The 20,298-nt window shown below is 44.9% G+C and overlaps 1 protein-coding gene across 2 annotated transcripts in view; it reads right to left on the bottom strand.

Annotated features, from left to right (window-relative positions):
• Positions 1 to 501: 501 nt before the first annotated feature.
• The window catches only part of LOC141074924 (uncharacterized), a 54,640-nt gene continuing 34,843 nt past the window's right edge, over positions 502 to 20,298 (bottom strand). Inside the window, exons 2-9 of one of the 2 annotated variants that reach the window (XM_073562239.1) lie at positions 18,348 to 18,495; positions 17,850 to 18,029; positions 15,915 to 16,038; positions 12,050 to 12,147; positions 11,893 to 11,971; positions 11,698 to 11,795; positions 11,452 to 11,566; positions 502 to 2,450 (exon numbers count right to left, since the gene is read on the bottom strand). In XM_073562239.1, coding sequence (XP_073418340.1) covers positions 958 to 2,450; positions 11,452 to 11,566; positions 11,698 to 11,795; positions 11,893 to 11,971; positions 12,050 to 12,147; positions 15,915 to 16,038; positions 17,850 to 18,029; positions 18,348 to 18,425 — 2,265 coding nt within the window. In that variant the 5' untranslated portion in view covers positions 18,426 to 18,495 and the 3' untranslated portion in view covers positions 502 to 957. The remainder of the gene's footprint in view (positions 2,451 to 11,451; positions 11,567 to 11,697; positions 11,796 to 11,892; positions 11,972 to 12,049; positions 12,148 to 15,914; positions 16,039 to 17,849; positions 18,030 to 18,347; positions 18,496 to 20,298) is intronic. The other variant, XM_073562240.1, reaches the window with a different exon arrangement.

Raw genomic sequence — 20,298 nt, 5'->3', positions numbered from 1 at the left:
TTTGTTTCTCTCAGCTCAATTCTGCATTAAGAAGTGAGCATTGCTGCCCCAGCAAACAGCACTCGGCACAGGACTACAAATCACAGCAATCACATAGAGGAGCACACATTACTCTTCATGTCGCTCCTGACCAAAATGCTTCAAGAGAATAACATTCAGCTGCGTTTGGTCGGTCTGAACCGACACAATCACAGAGGGCTGGCACCATCAACATGGCACAGCTTTGATATTGTCCTAGACAGCACTGATCGATCACCACTGTAAGCGACACGGTGAATGGCTTTTATAGTAACAATGTTGTGATTATCTGCTCAGAATTAACTGGCCAGTTGTAGCGATCACTGATGGGGAAGCCAAGTGTTCTCCTCCCAAACTACCAGAAGTCTGTGGTCAGGTGACTTTGTTGTATAAGTATATCCATTTGCAGAAAACCTTCCCAACCATGTCGTACTAGCACATCATATATCGAGAAGGATTCAAAAACTAGAAGTATACTTTACATTTCTTTTATCAATGTCTTAGTTTATTTTATACGGTTTAATGAATATTGAGGTAAACATGCAAAGTCTCCACAGTTTTCACAATATCACAACTTCTGATTCTCCCGAGTGTTAGTGAAATTCTGCACGCAGTAGTAAGGAGCAGGGGTCATGGTGACAATTCAGCTTCACTGAAGGGAAACAAGGTTCTTCTGATCCCACCTCTATTCACAATACTTTCCTATGCGGTTCTCATAACCATAGGTAAACTAAATGTTGTTGATTTGTCAGAATCAGGCTACATCCATACACTGTTATTGGCTGCTAATTGTCTTTGAATAACTTAATGTTACAAAATATTTTTTACACTTTTATAGCATTTCCTTAATTCCAAAGAATGTGGTCTCCCAAGTATGTGAACTCTTTGAGATCTATTAAAATGTTATTTTCTTGTAACAGATTTTACAAATATAAAATATCAAAATGGTTTCACTCCCGTGTGACTTTTCTGATGTTTAACAAGATCCGATTTGTATGCAAAACACTTTTCACATTCTGAACATGAATACGGCTTCTCCCCTGTGTGACTTCTCTCGTGTGTAAGAAGATTTGATCTATTCATAAAGCATTTTCCACATAGCGAACAGGGAAACGGTTTCTCTCCTGTGTGACTTCGATGATGATCCCTAAGTTTAGTTTTTGTAATAAAACATTTCCCGCACTGGGAACATACAAATGGCTTTTCTCCAGTGTGAATTCTTTGATGCTTTGCAAGATCAGACGAATGTGTAAAACATTTCCCACATTCTGAACATGAGAACGGCTTCTCACCTGTGTGAATTCTTTGATGCTTTGCAAGATCTGATGGATGTGTAAAACATTTCCCACATTCTGAACATGAAAACGGCCTCTCTCCTGTGTGAATTCTCTGATGTTTAACTAAATCTGATTTACCTGTAAAGAATTTTCCACAGTCTGAACATATATACAGCTTCTCTCCTGTATGAATTCTCTGATGTTTAACACAATCTGATTGATAAGTAAAACATTTTCCACATTCAGAACAAGAATATGGTTTCTCCCCTGTGTGACTTCTTTCATGTCTAACAAGACCTGATTTTTCTGTAAAACACTTACCACAATGTGAACATGAAAATGGCTTCTCCCCTGTGTGACTTTTTTCGTGTCTAATGAGACCTGATTTTTCTGTAAAACACTTACCACATAGTGAACATGAAAATGGTTTCTCTCCTGTGTGACTTCTTTCATGTCTAACAAGACTTGATTTATCCGTGAATGACTTCTCACATACAGAACATGAAAACGGTTTCTCTCCGGTGTGACTTTGCTGATGTCTAACAAAATCTATTTTCCAGGTATAGGACTTCCCACATTCTGAACATGAAAATGGCTTCTCACTTGTGTGAGTTTTTTGATGTTTGACAAAATGTGATTTACGAAGAAAACATTTCCCACATTCTGAACATGAATACGATTTCTCTTTCGCATGATTTCTCTGATGTTTAACAAGACCTGATTTATCTATAAATGACTTGTCACATAGTGAACATGAAAATGGCTTCTCTCCTTTGTGAATCCTTTCATGCACAACAAGAATTGATTTACCTATAAAACTTTTCCCACATTGCAAACAGGAGTACGGCTTCTCCCCTGTGTGAATTCTTCTATGTGTATGAAGACTTGATCTTCTTGTAAAGTATTTTCCACACTGACCACATTGAAACTTGTTGCCCACTTTCTGATCTGGACTTATGGTAACAATCTGAGATTGTCGAGGAGAAGGTTCCTCAAGATTAGTGGGATTATGTGTTACATCTGTACTGTAGAGTCCTAGATTTACATCAGGGGTAACTAGATTTTCTTCAGAAGAGCGCTGCTTCATGTAGTCATCTTCTAGCTTATAATTTAGCAGGAAAATATTGTTTCCCTCAGAATTCCTAATGAGATTTTCTGTTAAGATTAAAAGGAGATTTTGTAAGTGTCTTAACGAAAGTAGATCGAACATTCCTATAAAGCTGGACAAACAATGGTAGTTTTTGATGCAATCAGAGTTCCAATTTTTGATCCGGCAGGAAAGAAGAGTACACCCCATTCTTTTTTAATGATCCAAGGTATAATCCAGCTCAAACAAGCCCGTTAAAAAAATTAAAAAAAATGTTATTGAAAAAATATCACACAGTGTAAAAAATCACAACCCCCATGTAGGAATAGTAGCATGGGCAGACGCGTTTTGAACAAAGGTTCTTAGTCTTTTGTTTGAAATCCATCTGCCCATGCTAGTATTCCCACATAGGGGTTGTGATTTTTTACACTATGTGACCATTGCTTTATGAAAAATATTTTTTCAATAAAAATTTTTTGAATCTTTTAACGGGCGTGTTGGAGCTGGATGATACCTTGGATCATTGCTTTTCCTGTTGCACTACAGTTTCCGTGCTCGGAGTCTAGTAACAACTGATGGGTGAGCAGCTGGCTTTTTGTTTTTTCCATTCTTTTTTAATTCAATCCCAACTTATATTCAACAAACCTCATTCAAAACTAGCCCAAAAAACCTGCGTGTGTCATTTTATCCTTATAAAACCTTGTTTAGCACATTACAATGTAACAATGACAAAGGTTCAGATTCTGATCTACGCCCAGTAACACCTTCATTACATAAATCTATAAACAATAAAACTCAAGGAACGGAGAAGCTCACGAGACGCAGACCCAAAGATCTTGAACTTATTGTCTTTTTATTTTTCTCTACAATATAAACAATTGCACAAATCGACATTATTCATGCATGCTTTTATATTTCTTTTCTCTGTTGTTTCTTTGTAATGTGACAAAAATTAGACGGGCTGAATTTTTTTTTTTTTTTTTTAATACTCTCCTTTTAAAAGCCATAGCTTTATTATTTAGCTTTTAGATGTAAATACTTATGTCCCCCCAAAAAAATTGAGAAAAGTATTCAAGGTGTGATACCTTTATTGGCTAACCAGAGAAATTATATTTGCAAGCAAGCTTTCAGGGCTCAGGCGGCCCCTTCATCAGGCTAGATTACAAGTGAATTACTGAGAAAAGATGGCAACATTTAAATAGGAATTACAACAGGACATGAGATGATGCTAGCTATAGACAGGCCAAGGAAATCAAATTAAGGTTTTTGTTACACATGCAGATGAGGACCAAGTGTTCTATTAGAGATCTGAAGACCTTCTTGTGGAGGTGTGAACTGTGTCCATGTAATGAGTCATGAATCCAGGTGTCAAATTCAGTCCTATTGTTAGCGATTGGAACATATTTATAAATTTAAACTCCCAATCTTCCTTTCTCTGTCACTATTAAAATGATCTTTCAATATTAGGACTTTTAGATCTGCCAAGCTGTGTCCAGGTCTAGAGAAGTGTATCTGTCATGATCTGAAGTGGATCTGACAGTTTTAAAAGCACAGAGTGAACTTTTTTCCTTTTGGCAAGTTGCCAAAGTGACTTGCCTGTCCCCGGTGGTGGTTAGTGGTATCGCACTTTAGGTTTAATGTGCACGTAATTATGAATCAGGTGTGGGGCTCTATAAATGAGTCTCAGGGTGTGCAATCACTGCTGGTGATATTCATTCATTGATTGATTGATTGAGTTTGTGAGAGCCCGGTGGAAGGATGGAGCTGAAGAGGAGTCCTGCGCAGTCAGCCAGAGGAGACGAGTGGCAGCTAATGGTGTCTGCAGGAATTGCTGGCATGGCGTGGAGGAGTCGCAGTTTATGGTGTCGGCGGCAAGTGCGTGCATGGCTTGGTGGAGTGGTGACTATGGAGAGAGTTGCACTCGGCATGCTCGACTTGGTTGCCGAGAGCTGGACTCAAGCATGCTTAGATTCTTGGCAGAGGCTGACTCATCCTTGGGACTCTGTGATTGGACTGCTGCAACTGGTGATGGACTCTGCTCCAAGGCTGCACTATGGTGAAGGATCCAGTTATGGTGATGGATCTGGGTGGAGGAGAAGACGCACGCAGGTGGTGGGCTCTGTTGCTAGGAGCGTACGCAACAGAGCAAAGCTAAGTGGTGTTTCCCCTGTATTGTCTTCTTTCCTTATGTGTTGTTAGTGCAGCGGTGGGATTAGTTTCCGCACCGACCTACTCCCTAGTGAGGGTTTAGGGTCAGGGCGAGCAAGGGTTTAAGGTTCGCGTGCGGCGACAGGTGCGGAGTCTGTATAGGGAATGTGAGGAGTGCAGGGACACTGGCTCAGGGGAGTGCAGGAGGTCTCCATGTCCCCATTCCCTATCGCAGGGCCCCCGTTGTTAATGTTACCCAGGTTCCCCCTTATTATTTAAATTCGCCACTGGAGGCGCTGTATCCAGGGTCACGTGTGTTATGGGTCCGCCTTGCGGTATCATCTGCGTCCAGACACATGTTGACCGTGACATTATCACCAGCCCTACAGTTTTTGGGGTTTTTTTTCTGGTGAGCATGGCTTGGTGGAGTCCTGTGAGCAATTATCAGGGTCTGGGGCCGGGGCCATGTGGAGACCTGTGAGTAATTATCAGGGTCTGGGGCCTTTGGCCATGTGGAGACCTGTGAGCAGTTGCTGCTGGGCTTCACTGAGGTGAATGAGGAGCTGCATGGTGTTTAAACCGCTGCAGCAGCAGTTATCAGGGTCTGGGGCCTCTGCTCAGAGAACCCAAAAAAAAAAAAAAAAAAAAAAGAAGAGCGGCTGTGATCTGGCTAAAAGCCCCTAGAGTCGCTGCTGGGAGTGAGACTTGCTCATCCACGCGGGCGTACCCAGGCAGGTGGGAGGAATGGTGCCCCACGGAGCTGCTTGGTGTTCCCCGAGGTGAAGGGGTACTTCCCGGTGATGAGCAGACTGGTGTAGACTCCGCGGGGTTTACACCAAATCTTCAAATACCACCGTAGAAGCCGCCCCTCCTGGTCGTGTGGAGGCGACCAGTAAGTGTATATTTCCTCCATATCCGTTCCCTCTCCTCCTGGTGTGAGCAGCAGGTGTGCTGCGGGGGAGTAGGGACAAATCTCAACCCTCGCCATTAACCAACCCTGGGAGGCGCAGACCTCATGGTGAAGAGGGTTGGAGGGTGGTGACCCCTTGGAGAATACGGGGGGTGTGAGTGTGGTGATGCAGGGGGACTCCCTTGTTGTCAAGTCCAGAATGAGTTCACTAATTATGACAAACGAATGTGTGCAATGGACGTTCAGGTCCGGACCTGTGTGTGAACGAGCATGTATGGGTGGCCACCAAAAAACATCTTGTGGAGGTGTGTTGTGGAGTCTGGTCGGCTCATAGCAAACATACCCATGCATAAACTCGTTCCCCAGGTCGGCGCTGTGGAGACGAGTGGTGCCTCCAAAATGAACATATATTGCCAATGCCAGAGGTGCGTTTGTCATAAACCTGAAGTGTCAGGTAGTGGTGGGGTGAACTCAGGATCTGGGCGTCCCCGCTGTAGGTGTTTCCCTAATGAGGAGTGGTCTTGAGGGTCCAGAGGCCCCTCATTAAGGAGGGGGTACTGTCATGATCTGAAGTGGATCTGACAGTTTTAAAAGCACGGAGTGAACTTTTTTTTCCTTTTGGCAAGTTGCCAAAGTGACTTGACTGTCCCCGGTGGTGGTTAGTGGTATTGCACTTTAGGTTTAATGTGCACGTAATTATGAATCAGGTGTGGGGCTCTATAAATGGGTCTCAGGGTGTGCAATCACTGCTGGTGATATTCATTCATTGATTGATTCTGAGTTTGTGAGAGCCTGGTGGAAGGATGGAGCTGAAGAGGAGTCCTGCGCAGTCAGCCAGAGGAGACGAGTGGCAGCTAATGGTGTCTGCAGGAATTGCTGGCATGGCGTGGAGGAGTCGCAGTTTATGGTGTCGGCGGCAAGTGCGTGCATGGCTTGGTGTGGTGGTGACTATGGAGAGAGTTGCACTCGGCATGCTCGACTTGGTTGCCGAGAGCTGGACTCAAGCATGCTTAGATTCTTGGCAGAGGCTGACTCATCCTTGGGGCTCTGTGACTGGACTGCTGCAACTGGTGATGGACTCTGCTCCAAGGCTGCACTATGGTGAAGGATCCTGTTATGGTGATGGATCCGGGTGGAGGAGAAGACGCACGCAGGTGGTGGGGCTCTGTTGCTAGGAGCGTACGCAACAGAGCAAAGCTAAGTGGTGTTTCCCCTGTATTGTCTTCTTTCCTTATGTGTTGTTAGTGCAGTGGTGGGATTAGTCTCCGCACCGACCTACTCCCTAGTGAGGGTTTAGGGTCAGGGCGAGCAAGGGTTTAAGGTTCGCGTGCGGCGACAGGTGCGGAGTCTGTATAGGGAATGTGAGGAGTGCAGGGACACTGGCTCAGGGGAGTGCAGGAGGTCTCCATGTCCCCATTCCCTATCGCAGGGACCCCGTTGTTAATGTTACCCAGGTTCCCCCTTATTATTTAAATTCGCCACTGGAGGCGCTGTATCCAGGGTCACGTGTGTTATGGGTCCGCGTTGCGGTATCATCTGCGTCCAGACACACGTGACCATGACAGTATCCCTACAGGTGTGTCCAGCTCATTTTTTATTTTTGAGCCCTGAAAGCTTGCTTGCAAATATAATTTCTCTGGTTAGCCAATAAAGGTATCACACCTTGAATACTTTTCTCAATTTTTTGGGGGGACATAAGTATTTACATCTATTTTTCTGGCTAACACGGTACCACAATTTTATTTTGTATTGTACATTATTTAGCTTTTATAATTTATTTTTAGAGAAAAGGGAATTAGAGAATATGCAAAAAAAAGTACTGTAATGCTCTCAATGTTTCTTTCACTTTTTCTTTTACTGCCTACAGTATTGTTAGGTTTTTGGACTATAGTTTTTTCTTATGATTTTTACCATCACAAAAGTATTTTTTATTTTAGGATTGTTATAAGTAAATAATCCACTTTCCATATTTTTCTTTTTATTTAGGGATTCTTTTCTTTTATAAAGCGTTATTAAGCCTAATTTCACATCTTGTTTTCTGTCCTACTAGATGATTTAAAAGGAAGCAGTCATCACAAAATCATCTATTACTTAACCCCTTCACTACCAAGGGTGGTTTGCACGTTAACTCCCGGGCCAATTTTTACAATTCTGACCACTGTACCTTTATGAGGTCATAACTCTGGAACGCTTTCATGGATCCCGGTGATTCTGACATTGTTTTCTCGTGACATATTGTACTTCATGTTAGTGGTAAAATTGCATTCAAATAACTTGCGTTTATTTGTGAAAAAAACGGAAATTTGGCGAAAATTTTGAAAATTTCGCAATTTTCCAACTTTGAATTTTTATGCCCTTAAATCACAGAGATATGGCACACAAAAAACTTAATACATAACATTTCCCACATGTTTACTTTACATCAGCACAATTTTGGAACCAAAATTTTTTTTTGTTAGGAAGTTATAAGGGTTAAAAATTGACCAGCGATTTCTCATTTTTGCAACACCATTTTATTTTTAGGGACCACTTCACATTTGAAGCCACTTTGAGGGGTCTATATGATAGAAAATACCCAAAAGTGACACCATTCTAAAAACTGCACCCCTTAAGGTGCTTAAAACCACATTCAAGAAGTTTATTAACCCTTGAGGTGCGTCACAGGAATTTTTTGAATATTAAAAAAAAAAATGAACATTTAACTTTTTTTCACAAAAAAAATACTTCAGGTTCAATTTTCTTTATTTTACCAAGGGTAACAGGAGAAATTGGACTACAAAAGTTATTGTGCAATTTGTCCTGAGTACGCTGATACCCCATATGTGGGTGTAAATGACTATTTGGGCGCATAGCAGAGCTCGGAAGGGAAGCAGCGCCATTTGACGTTTTTGGCTAGAATTGAGATCGGACACCATGTCGCGTTAGGAAAGCCCCTGATGTACCAAAACAGTAGAAACCCCCCACAAATGACACCACCAAGGAACTTATCTAGATGTGTGGTGAGAACTTTGAACCCCCAAGGGCTTCACAGAAGTTTATAACGTCCGGGCGTGAAAATAAAAAAATCGTATTTTTTCCACAAACATGATCTTTTAGTCACCATTTTTTTATTTTCCCAAGGGTACCAGGAGAAATTGGACCCCAAAAGTTGTTGTCCAATTTGTCCTGAGTACGCTGATACCTCATATGTGGGAGAAAACTACTGTATGGACACACGTCGGGGCTCGGAAGGGAAGTAGTGACGTTTTGGAATGCAGACTTTGATGGATTGGTCTGCGGGTGTCATGTGCGTTTGGAGAGCCCCTGATGTACCTAAACAGTGGAAACCCCCCACAAGTGACCCCATTTTAGAAACTAGACCCCCTAATGAACTTATCTAGATGTGTGGTGAGCACTTTGAACCCCCCAGTGCTTCACAGAAGTTTATAACGCCTGGGCGTGAAAATAAAAAGAACATTTTTTTCCGCAAAATTATATTTTTGCCCCCAATTTTTTATTTTCCTAAGGGTAACAGGAGAAATTGGACCCCAAAAGTTGTTGTGTAATTTGTCCTGAGTAGGCTGATACCCTACATGTGGGGGTAAAACACTGTTTGGGCACATGGCAGAGCTTGGAAGGGAAGGAGCACCATTTGACTTTTTCAACGCAGAATTGGCTGGAATTGAGATCAGACGCCATGTTGCCTTTGGAGAGCCCCTGATGTGCCCAAACAGTGGAAACCCCCAATTATAACTCCAACCCTAACCTCAACACACCCCTAACCCTAACCTGAGCCCTAGCCCTAACCCTAGCCCTAACCCTAACCCTAGCCCTAACCCTAACCCTAACCCTAGCCCTAACCCTAGCGGGAAAATGGAAATAAATACATTTTCTTTTACTTTTATTATTTTTCCCTAACTAAGGGGGTGATAACGGGGGGTTTGATTTACTATTTATGGCGGTTTTTATGTTTGGCAGCTGTCGCACGCTAAAAGACGCTTTTTATTGTAAAAATAGTTTTTGCATCACCACATATTGTGAGCTATAATTTTTCCGTATTTTGACCCACCGAGTCATGTGAGGTCTTATTTTTTGCGGGACGAGTTGACGTTTTTATTGGTACCATTTTCGGGCACGTGACATTTTTTGATCGCTTTTTATTCCGATTTTTGGGACGCAGAATGAACAAAAACCAGCGTTTCATGAATTTCTTTTGGGGGGTGCGTTTACACCGTTCCGCGTGCGGTAAAATTGATAACGCGTTTTTATTCTTCGGGTCAGTACGGTTACAGCGATACCTCATTTAGGTCGTTTTTTTATGTTTTGTCGGTTTTTTGCAATGAAAACAATTTTATATAAAAAATAATTATTTTTGTATCGCTTTATTCTGCGAGCTATAACTTTTTTATTTTTTTGCGGATGATGCTGTGTGGCGGCTCGTTTTTTGCGGGACAAGATGACGTTTTCAGCGGTACCATGCATATTTATATGCGTCTTTTTGATCGCGCGTTATTGCACTTTTCGTTCGGTGGTATGATAATAAATCATTATTTTTTGCTTCGTTTTTTATTTTTATTTTTTAAGGGGTTCGCTAAAGGGGTTAACTAATGGGACAGTTTTATAGGGCAGGTCATTACGGACGCGGCGATACCAAATATGTGTACTTTTATTGTTTTTGTTTTTTTTATTTTGAAAAAATGGATTTATTGGGGAATATTTTTTTTTTTTTTTTACTAATTTATTTAGCGATTTTTTTTAAATTATTTTTAACACTTTTTTTTTTTTTACTTTATTACCTTGTCCCAGGTGGGACATCACTGTCCTGTGACAGATCGCTGATCTGTCACATCACAGATCACTGTGACAGATCAGCGATCTGTCACAGGCACTGCTGCAGACTTCCTCATGCCTGCGCTTTGCAGGCAGTGAGGAAGTCAGCTCCCTGCAGGCCCCCCGTCGCCATCTTGGATCCGGGGGCCTGTAGGGAAAGAGCCCCCCGCAGCAGCGCTGCACATTGCGCTGCTGTGGGGGGCTCAGGGAAGCACGGAGGGAGCCCCCTCCCTGCCGATGCTTCCCTTTAGCCCCCGGTACACCGCGATCGCGTTTGATCGCGGTGTGCAAGGGGTTAACGTGTCGGGGGCGGTCCGTGACCGCCCCTGACACATTATGCCGGGTGTCAGCTATGATAATTAGCTGACACTCGGCCGCGATCAGCGGCGCTCACCACGTGGGCGCCGCTGATCGCGATGACGTAATATTCCGTCCATGGTAATTAGGTCCATGGTCACATGGACGGAATATTACGTCAATTGTAGGTAAGGGGTTAAATAAGTTTTTTGTGTTAAATGTATTTTTTAAAATATTTTTGGCAATTGTTTTTTTTTCCATATCATAATTCTGTAGTGAAAGCAAAAGAAGAAATCTTGCAGTTTTCTCACTGACCACTGGGGCTTGTTAAGACTCTAAGTTTCTGGTGCTTCAGCAAACACTACACGTACATTAGGGCCCCGTCACACACATCGATCTTGCTAGCGAGATCAGTGTGTGTGATGAGGATCAGCGACGCTGGATGCTGGTTTCTAATGTAAACGTCAGGTATCCAGATACCCGCTGTTTACTTTGGAAACCGGCGTACACGCTGGTTTCCAAGGTAAACAGCGGGTATCCAGGAGTCGCGCGGCTCCTAGATACCCGATGCTTACCTTGGAAACCAGCGTGTACGCCGGTTTCCAAAAGCCATGGATTCTGGATACCCGCCGTTTACATTAGAAACCAGCGTCCAGCATCGCTGATCCTGATCGCTGGGGCTGTCTATGTGACAGCTCACCAGCGATCAGCCTAACGATGTCCCAGCGATCCCATCCATGTCGGATCGTTGGTGGGATCGCTGGGACATCGTTATGTGTGACGGGGGCTTTAGCCACAATGGTCGGATCCTGACACTATCTTTTATATATCTAGTGTTACTGTGAAGGGAGTGACATTGTGACATCGCCTATTGCCGGAGTTACATAATAGGTCATTTTACATACCTGTGGAAACAACTACTGGAATTTCCTCTCTCCCGGCAGTCAGACATAATTGATCTCCCTTAGTCCTCTCTTCTTCTTCTTCATCCTCCACTTTAATATTTGTCAGGTCTCCCCCCTGATATATCAGATGTAGCATTCAGTACAATACAGGAGACAGGTAGGAGAAAATCGAAGAGATCAAGATAAGAAATTATCAAATTTTCCCCTTCTTTATACAGATCCAGTACAGGGCTCAGCTCCATCTACCTGATGATCCTCCGGGATGTTGTGAGTCTCCTCTGGACAGTCCTGGAGACACATAGGACGTGGACATCTCTCTGGTGAATTCCTTTCCACATCTCCATCTGTAAAAAAACAAAGTGACGGAATAGATTGTGTCTTGAGATGATGGGAGTAGTAGTAGGTGACCACAGAACAGACATGACAGTCTCCCCTCCTCACCCTGCTGATCGGCCCATACAGCCATTGCTTCTTCTGATTCATCTATGACCTCAACCTTAATATCAATCAGATCTTCACCCTAAAAAGTAAAATGTAAGGTGAGCTCAGGTCCCATCACTTCATGGTCAGATGTTGTGGGGGCTTCAGTGTCATCTACCTGATGATCCTCCGAGATGTTGTGATTCTCCTCTGGATAGTCCTGGGAATACAGAGGACGGGGACAACTCTCTGGTGGATTTCTCCTCCTGGATCCATCTATGGAGTCACAGAGATGGAACAGATGACCTTCAATATATCTATATACCAGACACAGTGACCGAATACTTGACCTGCTGTGTATATGTCAGACACGGCTCTAAACATCATTAACTCCTTGTTTCTATGATGGGGTTCTCTCCTCCTGTGTATGAGGAACCCCTGAGGTGTCACAGAAAGCTGCACATTTATATAACTCAACTTTTCCTTTCCTGTGAAAGTAATTCCCTTCTAAGAAGGTGCTGTTATGGCAAATGAAAAAAAAATATATACACAGAACGATGTAAAAACGTCAGGTGTGGAAACAAATGCAGAGTAAGAAGCTTTCAAAGTGAGAAGTGATTAATTGGTATTAGCAATCAATAAGATGCAAAGTGAATGAAGAGACATGTAAATCCGACCAACATTTGATGACCGCCCGTCGCCTTCATTACGTCTCGGTCACTTGTACAGTTAGAGATTTTGTAGGATTACAGTCAAGTGTACAAGTAACCAATTATACCAGACAGGTGATAGTGATCATCATTGTCATATGAGGGTTGAAACACAGTCATTAACTGAAACAGACACAGCTGTGTGGGAGGCTAAAAGCTGGATGAAGCACAGACAAACACTGCTACAAAAGGTGAGGATGTGGAAGACAGTTTCATGCCACATGGCATACTCCATGATGAGATTGAGCACAGAAACAAGATGCAAAGTACGGTAGTTATAGAACATCGGCAAGGTCTCTACCAGTTAAAGATTTCACACCAGACTGGAGTTTAAAAATGTGTTTCTCAAGATATTTTGAAGAAACACCAAAAAATATAAAATGGTAAGTACCATAGACGCAGTGGTCAGCCAAGGGAACTTAGTGCAGCAGATGAAAGATACATAATGAAGATGACCAGCAGTGCCATCAGCTCAGAACTGGCAGCAATCAGTGGATCCAGCTACTACTCTTCGGAAACGTCTTCCCACAATTGGTCTTCATGGAAAAATTGTGACCAAAAAGCAAATCCTTCCACATGGAAGCAAGGCCAAGCTAAACTATGCATAAGAACATAGGAACCGGTGGGGTGGAGGGAATGGGCAAGGCAGAAAGATCTCTGGACTGAGGGGCAAAATGTTAAATATTCGGCTGTAACATAAGGTCTGGAGAGCAGCACTATAAGAATGATATACGAATAAGGGTCAGCAGGAACAGTGTCGCACAGTGGAGGATGGAGTTGTGGATCTGGTCAAGATTAGTGGTGTCCTCAATGCTGAGAAATCCAAGAGATACTTTTCCATCATGTGACCCCATCAGAGAGGCATCTGATCGGCTCCAAATATATTCTCATCAAAAATAAAAGGCAGAAGTCCTGATACTGCTAACATGCTACCAGACATAGTGGCGCCCAGCGTGAGATAAGGCAGTACAAAACTGTGAGGAAAAAGCATGAAAGGCTAAATAAGAACGTCACTCACCACTGGTACGTGAGAGCAGCGCTTCATCATGGTCGTCACGTGAGGAGAGCAGACAAAGAGGTAAGTAAGCAACAGCTAATTCATGTAAACTACTAAAAGCCTGAAGTGCAGGTCACGCGAAACAGTGGTCGCTTACTTACCTCTTTATGCTTCCTGTCCTCATGTGACGACCACAATAAAATGCTGCCAAGTTTATTCTGCAGTCAGACAACGACCCCCAACATCCAGTCAATGTCATTAAGAACGAAGAGTCCTGTATGGGATCCAGTATGTCTGGGATCACACACAGAAGGATCTGCATAAGCCTCATACACAGAAGATCTGTGGTCAGGTCTCCAAGATGTTTGGAGCAACCTTGATGCCATGTTCACCAGATACTGATGATGGAGCCGACTGGGGAGTTCACCAGATGCTGATGATGGAGGTGACGGGTAGCCACCAAATATTGATGATGGATGCGACAGGTGGTCATCAGATAGCGATGAAGGAGGTGATGAGCGGTCACCAGATACTGATGTCAAATACTGATGACAAAATGAGAATTGCAGGTTGAAATCGAACACACCCCTTGATTATCAAGCTCAAGGTTCCTAAGGGTTAATCGAGTTTCTTTGTGCTTTGGAATTACAGGACATGCCCCAATAAAATGTCCCTTCATCCCACAAAAAAACACCCCTTTTTCTTGCAAATGTCAGGAGAAACAAACAACGTGGACGCATCTCCCAACTGCATGGGTTCCTCTAACTCCGCAGGTATAGGTTCACCCCTGGTGATTCCCTCCAACACCGGGATCTTGTCCCGGAAAGAGGATTCAGAAGCAGGTGGTCTTACTCATCTGTCCCGCAGGCATCTATCCACCCAAATAGCCAAGGACATGGCAGCCTCCAGAGACACAGGAGTTTCATACACTGCTAATGCGTCCTTTAACCTTTTAGTGAGACCATGAAGGAATTGTCTTCTGAGAGCCGGGTCATTCCATTTGGTATCGGTTGACCACCTGCGGAATTCAGAGCTCTAAGTCTCTACTGAACGATTCCTCTGCTGAAGGCGATGGAGCCTGGATTCAGCCAAGCTAATACAGTCAGGATCATCATAGATCAAGGCAAGGGCCCAGAAAATCTCCTCCACAAACTGGAGACACCTAGAATCCTGTGGCAGAGAAAACGCCCAGGACTGAGGTTCCCCTTACAACAGTGAAATAACCATCCCTACTCGTTGCTTCTCATCTCCAGAGGCGTAAGGACGGAGTTTAAAGTACAATTTGCATGCCTCCTTAAACACAAAAAACTGTCCCTACCCCCCAGAAAACCTGTCCGGGAGGGCAATTCTGGGTTAAAGATGGACCGGCCTATCCACAGAGTCCCCCACAGGAGGATCCTGCAGCCGCTGCCGCTGAACCTCACAACGAAGGTCAGACACCTCCAGTACCAACCTCTGAAGCTGCTCTGCCAATATAGAAATGGGATCCATGAACCCAGCAAAAGAAAAAAAAAAACACACACACAAAAAAACAAGTGTCAGGTTTTTTTTCTGCTCTTTTGCAAACGTGAACGGCTGGTGACAATGTCACACACAGTGTAGGAAAGAGTAAGTGCAACACGAAAGGATAAGGGGAAGGAAACTCAAAACTAGGGAAGGGGAGAGTGGAGACCCCTAGACAGAGCTAACGTCACCAGGATACCTAACCCCCAGCTGACTCTGGCAATAAGCCCTGCATAGGGAAGGACAGGATATACACTAGTCAATCCCCACTACCACTAAAGACAGATGGGATACAGAAACAAGGGGCACACATAGCTTAAGAAGACTCAGAGAGAAACACAGACGTCCTCCAAACACCAAAGAGGAAGATAGCCGACTGTTATAGCTCCAAGCCTCAATAGGGAAATGGAAATATCACCGGTAACTCCCAGTAGCCAGCTGGGAAATACAAACACCCGGGTCCAGGTGTTTCCAATAGAATAGAAGGAAGGTTGCCACTGGGTCCTAGAGTCAGAAGGACCAGGTAGAAGTCTGCAAAGCAAACTGCTGAGACCATCTGCAGTCAGATGCAGTGCGACGGTCTGCAGCCTCTGACAATACTGATGGGATTACATTTCTATTTTCTTCTTTCACTTTGCATTTTGTTAATTGAATGTAAGGCGTTTACAGCAGAGCCGCTTATTCACAAACACAACAGCAGATTTCTAGGTCACCAGACCGAATACTACAGACAATGCCGCCCGATCCGACAGAACAGATTTCCACATGAGAGTGTGCAGTGACCACAGTAACGGGAGACAACACATTACTACACTAGAAGTGTTATGTCTCACCTCCGGGAGTAAGAGGCCGGAGCTCCTCCATCATCACCACCCGGTACCGATCCTGGTGTCCTTCTAGATACTCCCACTCCTCCATGGAGAGATAGACAGCGACGTCCTGACACCTTATAGGAACCTGACAACAACGACACGGTCATCACCCAGAATCCTCCAGTGCTGTATAATGTCCCAGCAGTCACCTCTCCTCTCATTACCCAGAATCCTCCAGTGCTGTATAATGTCCCAGCAGTCACCTCTCCGCTCATCACCCAGAATCCTCCAGTGCTGTATAATGTCCCAGCAGTCCCCTCTCCTCTCATTACCCAGAATCCTCCAGTGCCCTGCTGTATAATGTCCCAGCAGTCTCCTCTCCACTCATCACCCAGAATCCTCCAGTGCCCTCCTGTATAATGTCCCAGGAGTCACCTCTCATTACCCAGAACCCTCCAGTGCCCTCCTGTATAATGTCCCAGCAGTCACCTCTCCTCTCATCACCCAGAACCCTCCAGTGCCGTCCTGTATAATGTCCCAGCAGTCACCTCTCCTCTCATCACCCAGAACCCTCCAGTGCCGTCCTGTATAATGTCCCAGCAGTCACCTCTCCTCTCATCACCCAGAATCCTCCAGTGCCGTCCTGTATAATGTCCCAGCAGTCACCTCTCCGCTCATCACTCAGAATCCTCCAGTGCCGTCCTGTATAATGTCCCAGCAGTCACCTCTCCGCTCATCACCCAGAATCCTCCAGTGCCGTCCTGTATAATGTCCCAGCAGTCACCTCTCCTCTCATCACCCAGAACCCTCCAGTGCCGTCCTGTATAATGTCCCAGCAGTCACCTCTCCGCTCATCACTCAGAATCCTCCAGTGCCGTCCTGTATAATGTCCCAGCAGTCACCTCTCCGCTCATCACCCAGAATCCTCCAGTGCCGTCCTGTATAATGTCCCAGCAGTCACCTCTCCTCTCATCACCCAGAACCCTCCAGTGCCGTCCTGTATAATGTCCCAGCAGTCACCTCTCCGCTCATCACTCAGAATCCTCCAGTGCCGTCCTGTATAATGTCCCAGCAGTCACCTCTCCGCTCATCACCCAGAATCCTCCAGTGCCGTCCTGTATAATGTCCCAGCAGTCACCTCTCCGCTCATCACCCAGAATCCTCCAGTGCTGTCCTGTATAATGTCCCAGCAGTCACCTCACCGCTCATCACCCAGAATCCTCCAGTGCCGTCCTGTATAATGTCCCAGCAGTCACCTCTCCGCTCATCACTCAGAATCCTCCAGTGCTGTCCTGTATAATGTCCCAGCAGTCACCTCTCCGCTCATCACCCAGAATCCTCCAGTGCCGTCCTGTATAATGTCCCAGCAGTCACCTCTCCGCTCATCACCCAGAATCCTCCAGTGCCCTCCTGTATAATGTCCCAGCAGTCACCTCTCTCCGCTCATCACCCAGAATCCTCCAGTGCTGTCCTGTATAATGTCCCAGCAGTCACCTCTCCGCTCATCACCCAGAATCCTCCAGTGCCGTCCTGTATAATGTCCCAGCAGTCTCCTCTCCGCTCATCACCCAGAATTCTCCAGTGCCGTCCTGTATAATGTCCCAGCAGCCACCTCTCCGCTCATCACCCAGAATCCTCCAGTGCCGTCCTGTATAATGTCCCAGCAGTCACCTCTCCTCTCATTACCCAGAACCCTCCAGTGCCGTCCTGTATAATGTCCCAGCAGTCACCTCTCCTCTCATTACCCAGAACCCTCCAGTGTCCTCCTGTATAATGTCCCAGCAGTCCCCTCTCCTCTCATTACCCAGAATCCTCCAGTGCCCTGCTGTATAATGTCCCAGCAGTCTCCTCTCATTACCCAGAACCCTCCAGTGCCCTCCTGTATAATGTCCCAGCAGTCACCTCTCATTACCCAGAACCCTCCAGTGCCCTCCTGTATAATGTCCCAGCAGTCACCTCTCCGCTCAGCAGCTCGATCATCTTGTTGCTGAGCTCCAGGATCTTCTTGTTCCTCTCATGTATCGGGGAGTGCGGGGGAGGCTCTGTGATGGGGCCCGGGCTCCGCCCTCCTGACTCCTGGAGATGGATGATGGGAGTAACACAGACCCCCGGTGTCTTCCTCACTATGGTGTAATCCTGTGTATGGAGAGAGACACTTAGGGAGAAGAATTCCTTCCAGACTCCAGATCTGACAATCAGTAGAAATCCCGGGATCAATAACCGTCTCCAGTAATCTGGGGCCATAACCGGGAATATTATTACACTCCGGACAGACATCCCGGCCCCTCTACAGCTCTTATGGGGAATCCCCATGACAACTCCTCCGGGCAGAGAGCTCCACAGAATCCCTGCTCTTACAGTAAAGAATCCTTCTCTCCTATTCTGGATTTCCTCCTCCCGGTGTCGGACTCGTCACATCACACAATAAAGCGGATAGAAATGTAGAGGAGTTACCTCTCCGCTCAGCAGGGAGATGATCTCCAGGGCGCAGTGGAATAATCTCCTGGTGGTCTCATTCCTGTCCTCGTCCATCCTCGGGGGTCATTCAGGAGGAGGAGGGATGAGCACTGGATCAGCTGGAGGGATCTCGTCCTGCCGGCGTCTTCATGATGGAGGAGAAGATGGAAAATATAAGAGACAATATAATGTGAGATCCAGAACCGCAGTCACTGAGCATCGCACAGAGCAGGTCCTCCGAGCCGTCACCACATGGATTATAGGGGGATTCACAACACGGACACTTATGACATAGTGAGAGATGCAGAACCCTCCACAGGATAGCTCATCACTGACAGGTGTGGGTACCACCGCTAGGTGGTGACGCTCGGCGGTTTCCATTACTCCTATAGTGCACGGGTGGCGGCACACACGTGCAGCAATCTCTCTATTCATTCTCCGCTTGTGAATGTGCGGTGAACTATATTAAAAACAAACACAAAAAAAACAAAATTGTTCCTGCCTTTGTGCTTTGCAATTTTTGGGGACCTCCATACAAATGAATGGAGAAGAATGAGCAACCCCCTCTCATTTCTGGTGACATGGACAGTTGTGATGATAGATGAGGGCTTGGAGATTTAGGTAATATCCTGTGTATATGGAATCATGTTTTAGACTCTTATGAGTGACCTGATTGTAGTCGGCCTCTGGAGAGTCTTACTAGTCGTGGGAAGACACTTATTATTCACAGGAGTTAGTCCGCAGTCATATTCTCCTGCCATACCCTCTGCCCATGGTCACTAATTTCTCCAGAGAGATTTCTGAATTTCCCATCATACTCGAGATTTTGCAATGCTGAGAACACATGGAAGGTCATAGAATTCACCCTTGGGGGAATCATTATGGAGCATTGAGGCTGGAGATGCCTTTGAGCAAATGTACAGGTCATCAACAATAGAGCCCCTTCTGGAACATCGGCAGGGGAAATTTCCAAGGTTAGAGATAAAATCCCAATCATTTTGGATCAGAAAACTCAGAGAAAAGCTGAAAAATGATCTATAAGGAGGCAAAAGTAAAGGCTGCTCCGTAGAGTCACTCTTGGCAGACATCTCCAGTCTTATATTTAGTCTTATTATTTCCTCCGCAAACATGAAAGTCCATATGATTAACAATATCCTATTCAAAATCATGTCTCAAAAACATTAAAATAATGAAATTACCTCTCTAACAGAACACCTGCATAAGAAGGCGGATTTCATATCTGAAGGACTGGATACTACTGTGAAAGCTGGAGTCTATTACTCCTAAAGTTTCCCGAGGCCTTGGCCCCATATTAACCTTCAACAAGGTGTCTGAAGAATCTCCTTTCCCAGACACGGCCAACTTAGCTCACATATTAATTCTGCCAAAACCAGGCATAAACCATAATGTTTCAGCAATGTTAGGCCCACCTCTCTCTCAAGTGGAGATTTAAAATTCTACTCTACAAAATTTACCTTAGGCCACCTATTTCACCCTAGACTATCTGTAAAAAATAAAGCCAGGCATAATAGCATTAAAACAATGTCTGCTCTCGATGACTCCTCCAAGTTCTGTAATCCAGTGATGTCAAAAAAGGTTTTGAAAAAGTTAGTTGGGGATTTCTCGAGGAGACAATGAGAAGTTTAGGACTAGGCTCTCAACTCTTATCAAGGACCGAAGCCCCCACGGTGCCCTGGTATGGAGCAATGGTCTCCGGTCTGACACAGTGTCCTCATGTGGCTGAGGAGACTTTTTACTATTGTTGATTCACAGATCCTACATCCCAGGCACCTTCTTGTAACACCGCCCTTACAGTATACGGACTAACCATGGAGACAGATGGCTATAATATCATCATAACCACAAACCATATATAACTCAGACCGGCGATCACAGGGATATAGCTAGATAATGTCATCACTGTGCTATATTTGGGATGCCAGTATAG

Source organism: Dendrobates tinctorius, unplaced genomic scaffold (genome assembly GCF_039654945.1).
Source record: "Dendrobates tinctorius isolate UK_male_01 unplaced genomic scaffold, ASM3965494v1 ptg000342l, whole genome shotgun sequence".
NCBI classification, from domain to species: Eukaryota; Metazoa; Chordata; class Amphibia; order Anura; family Dendrobatidae; genus Dendrobates; species Dendrobates tinctorius.
The sequence above is the reverse complement of the archived record's forward strand: the minus strand, read 5'-3'. Positions and strand labels throughout refer to the sequence as shown.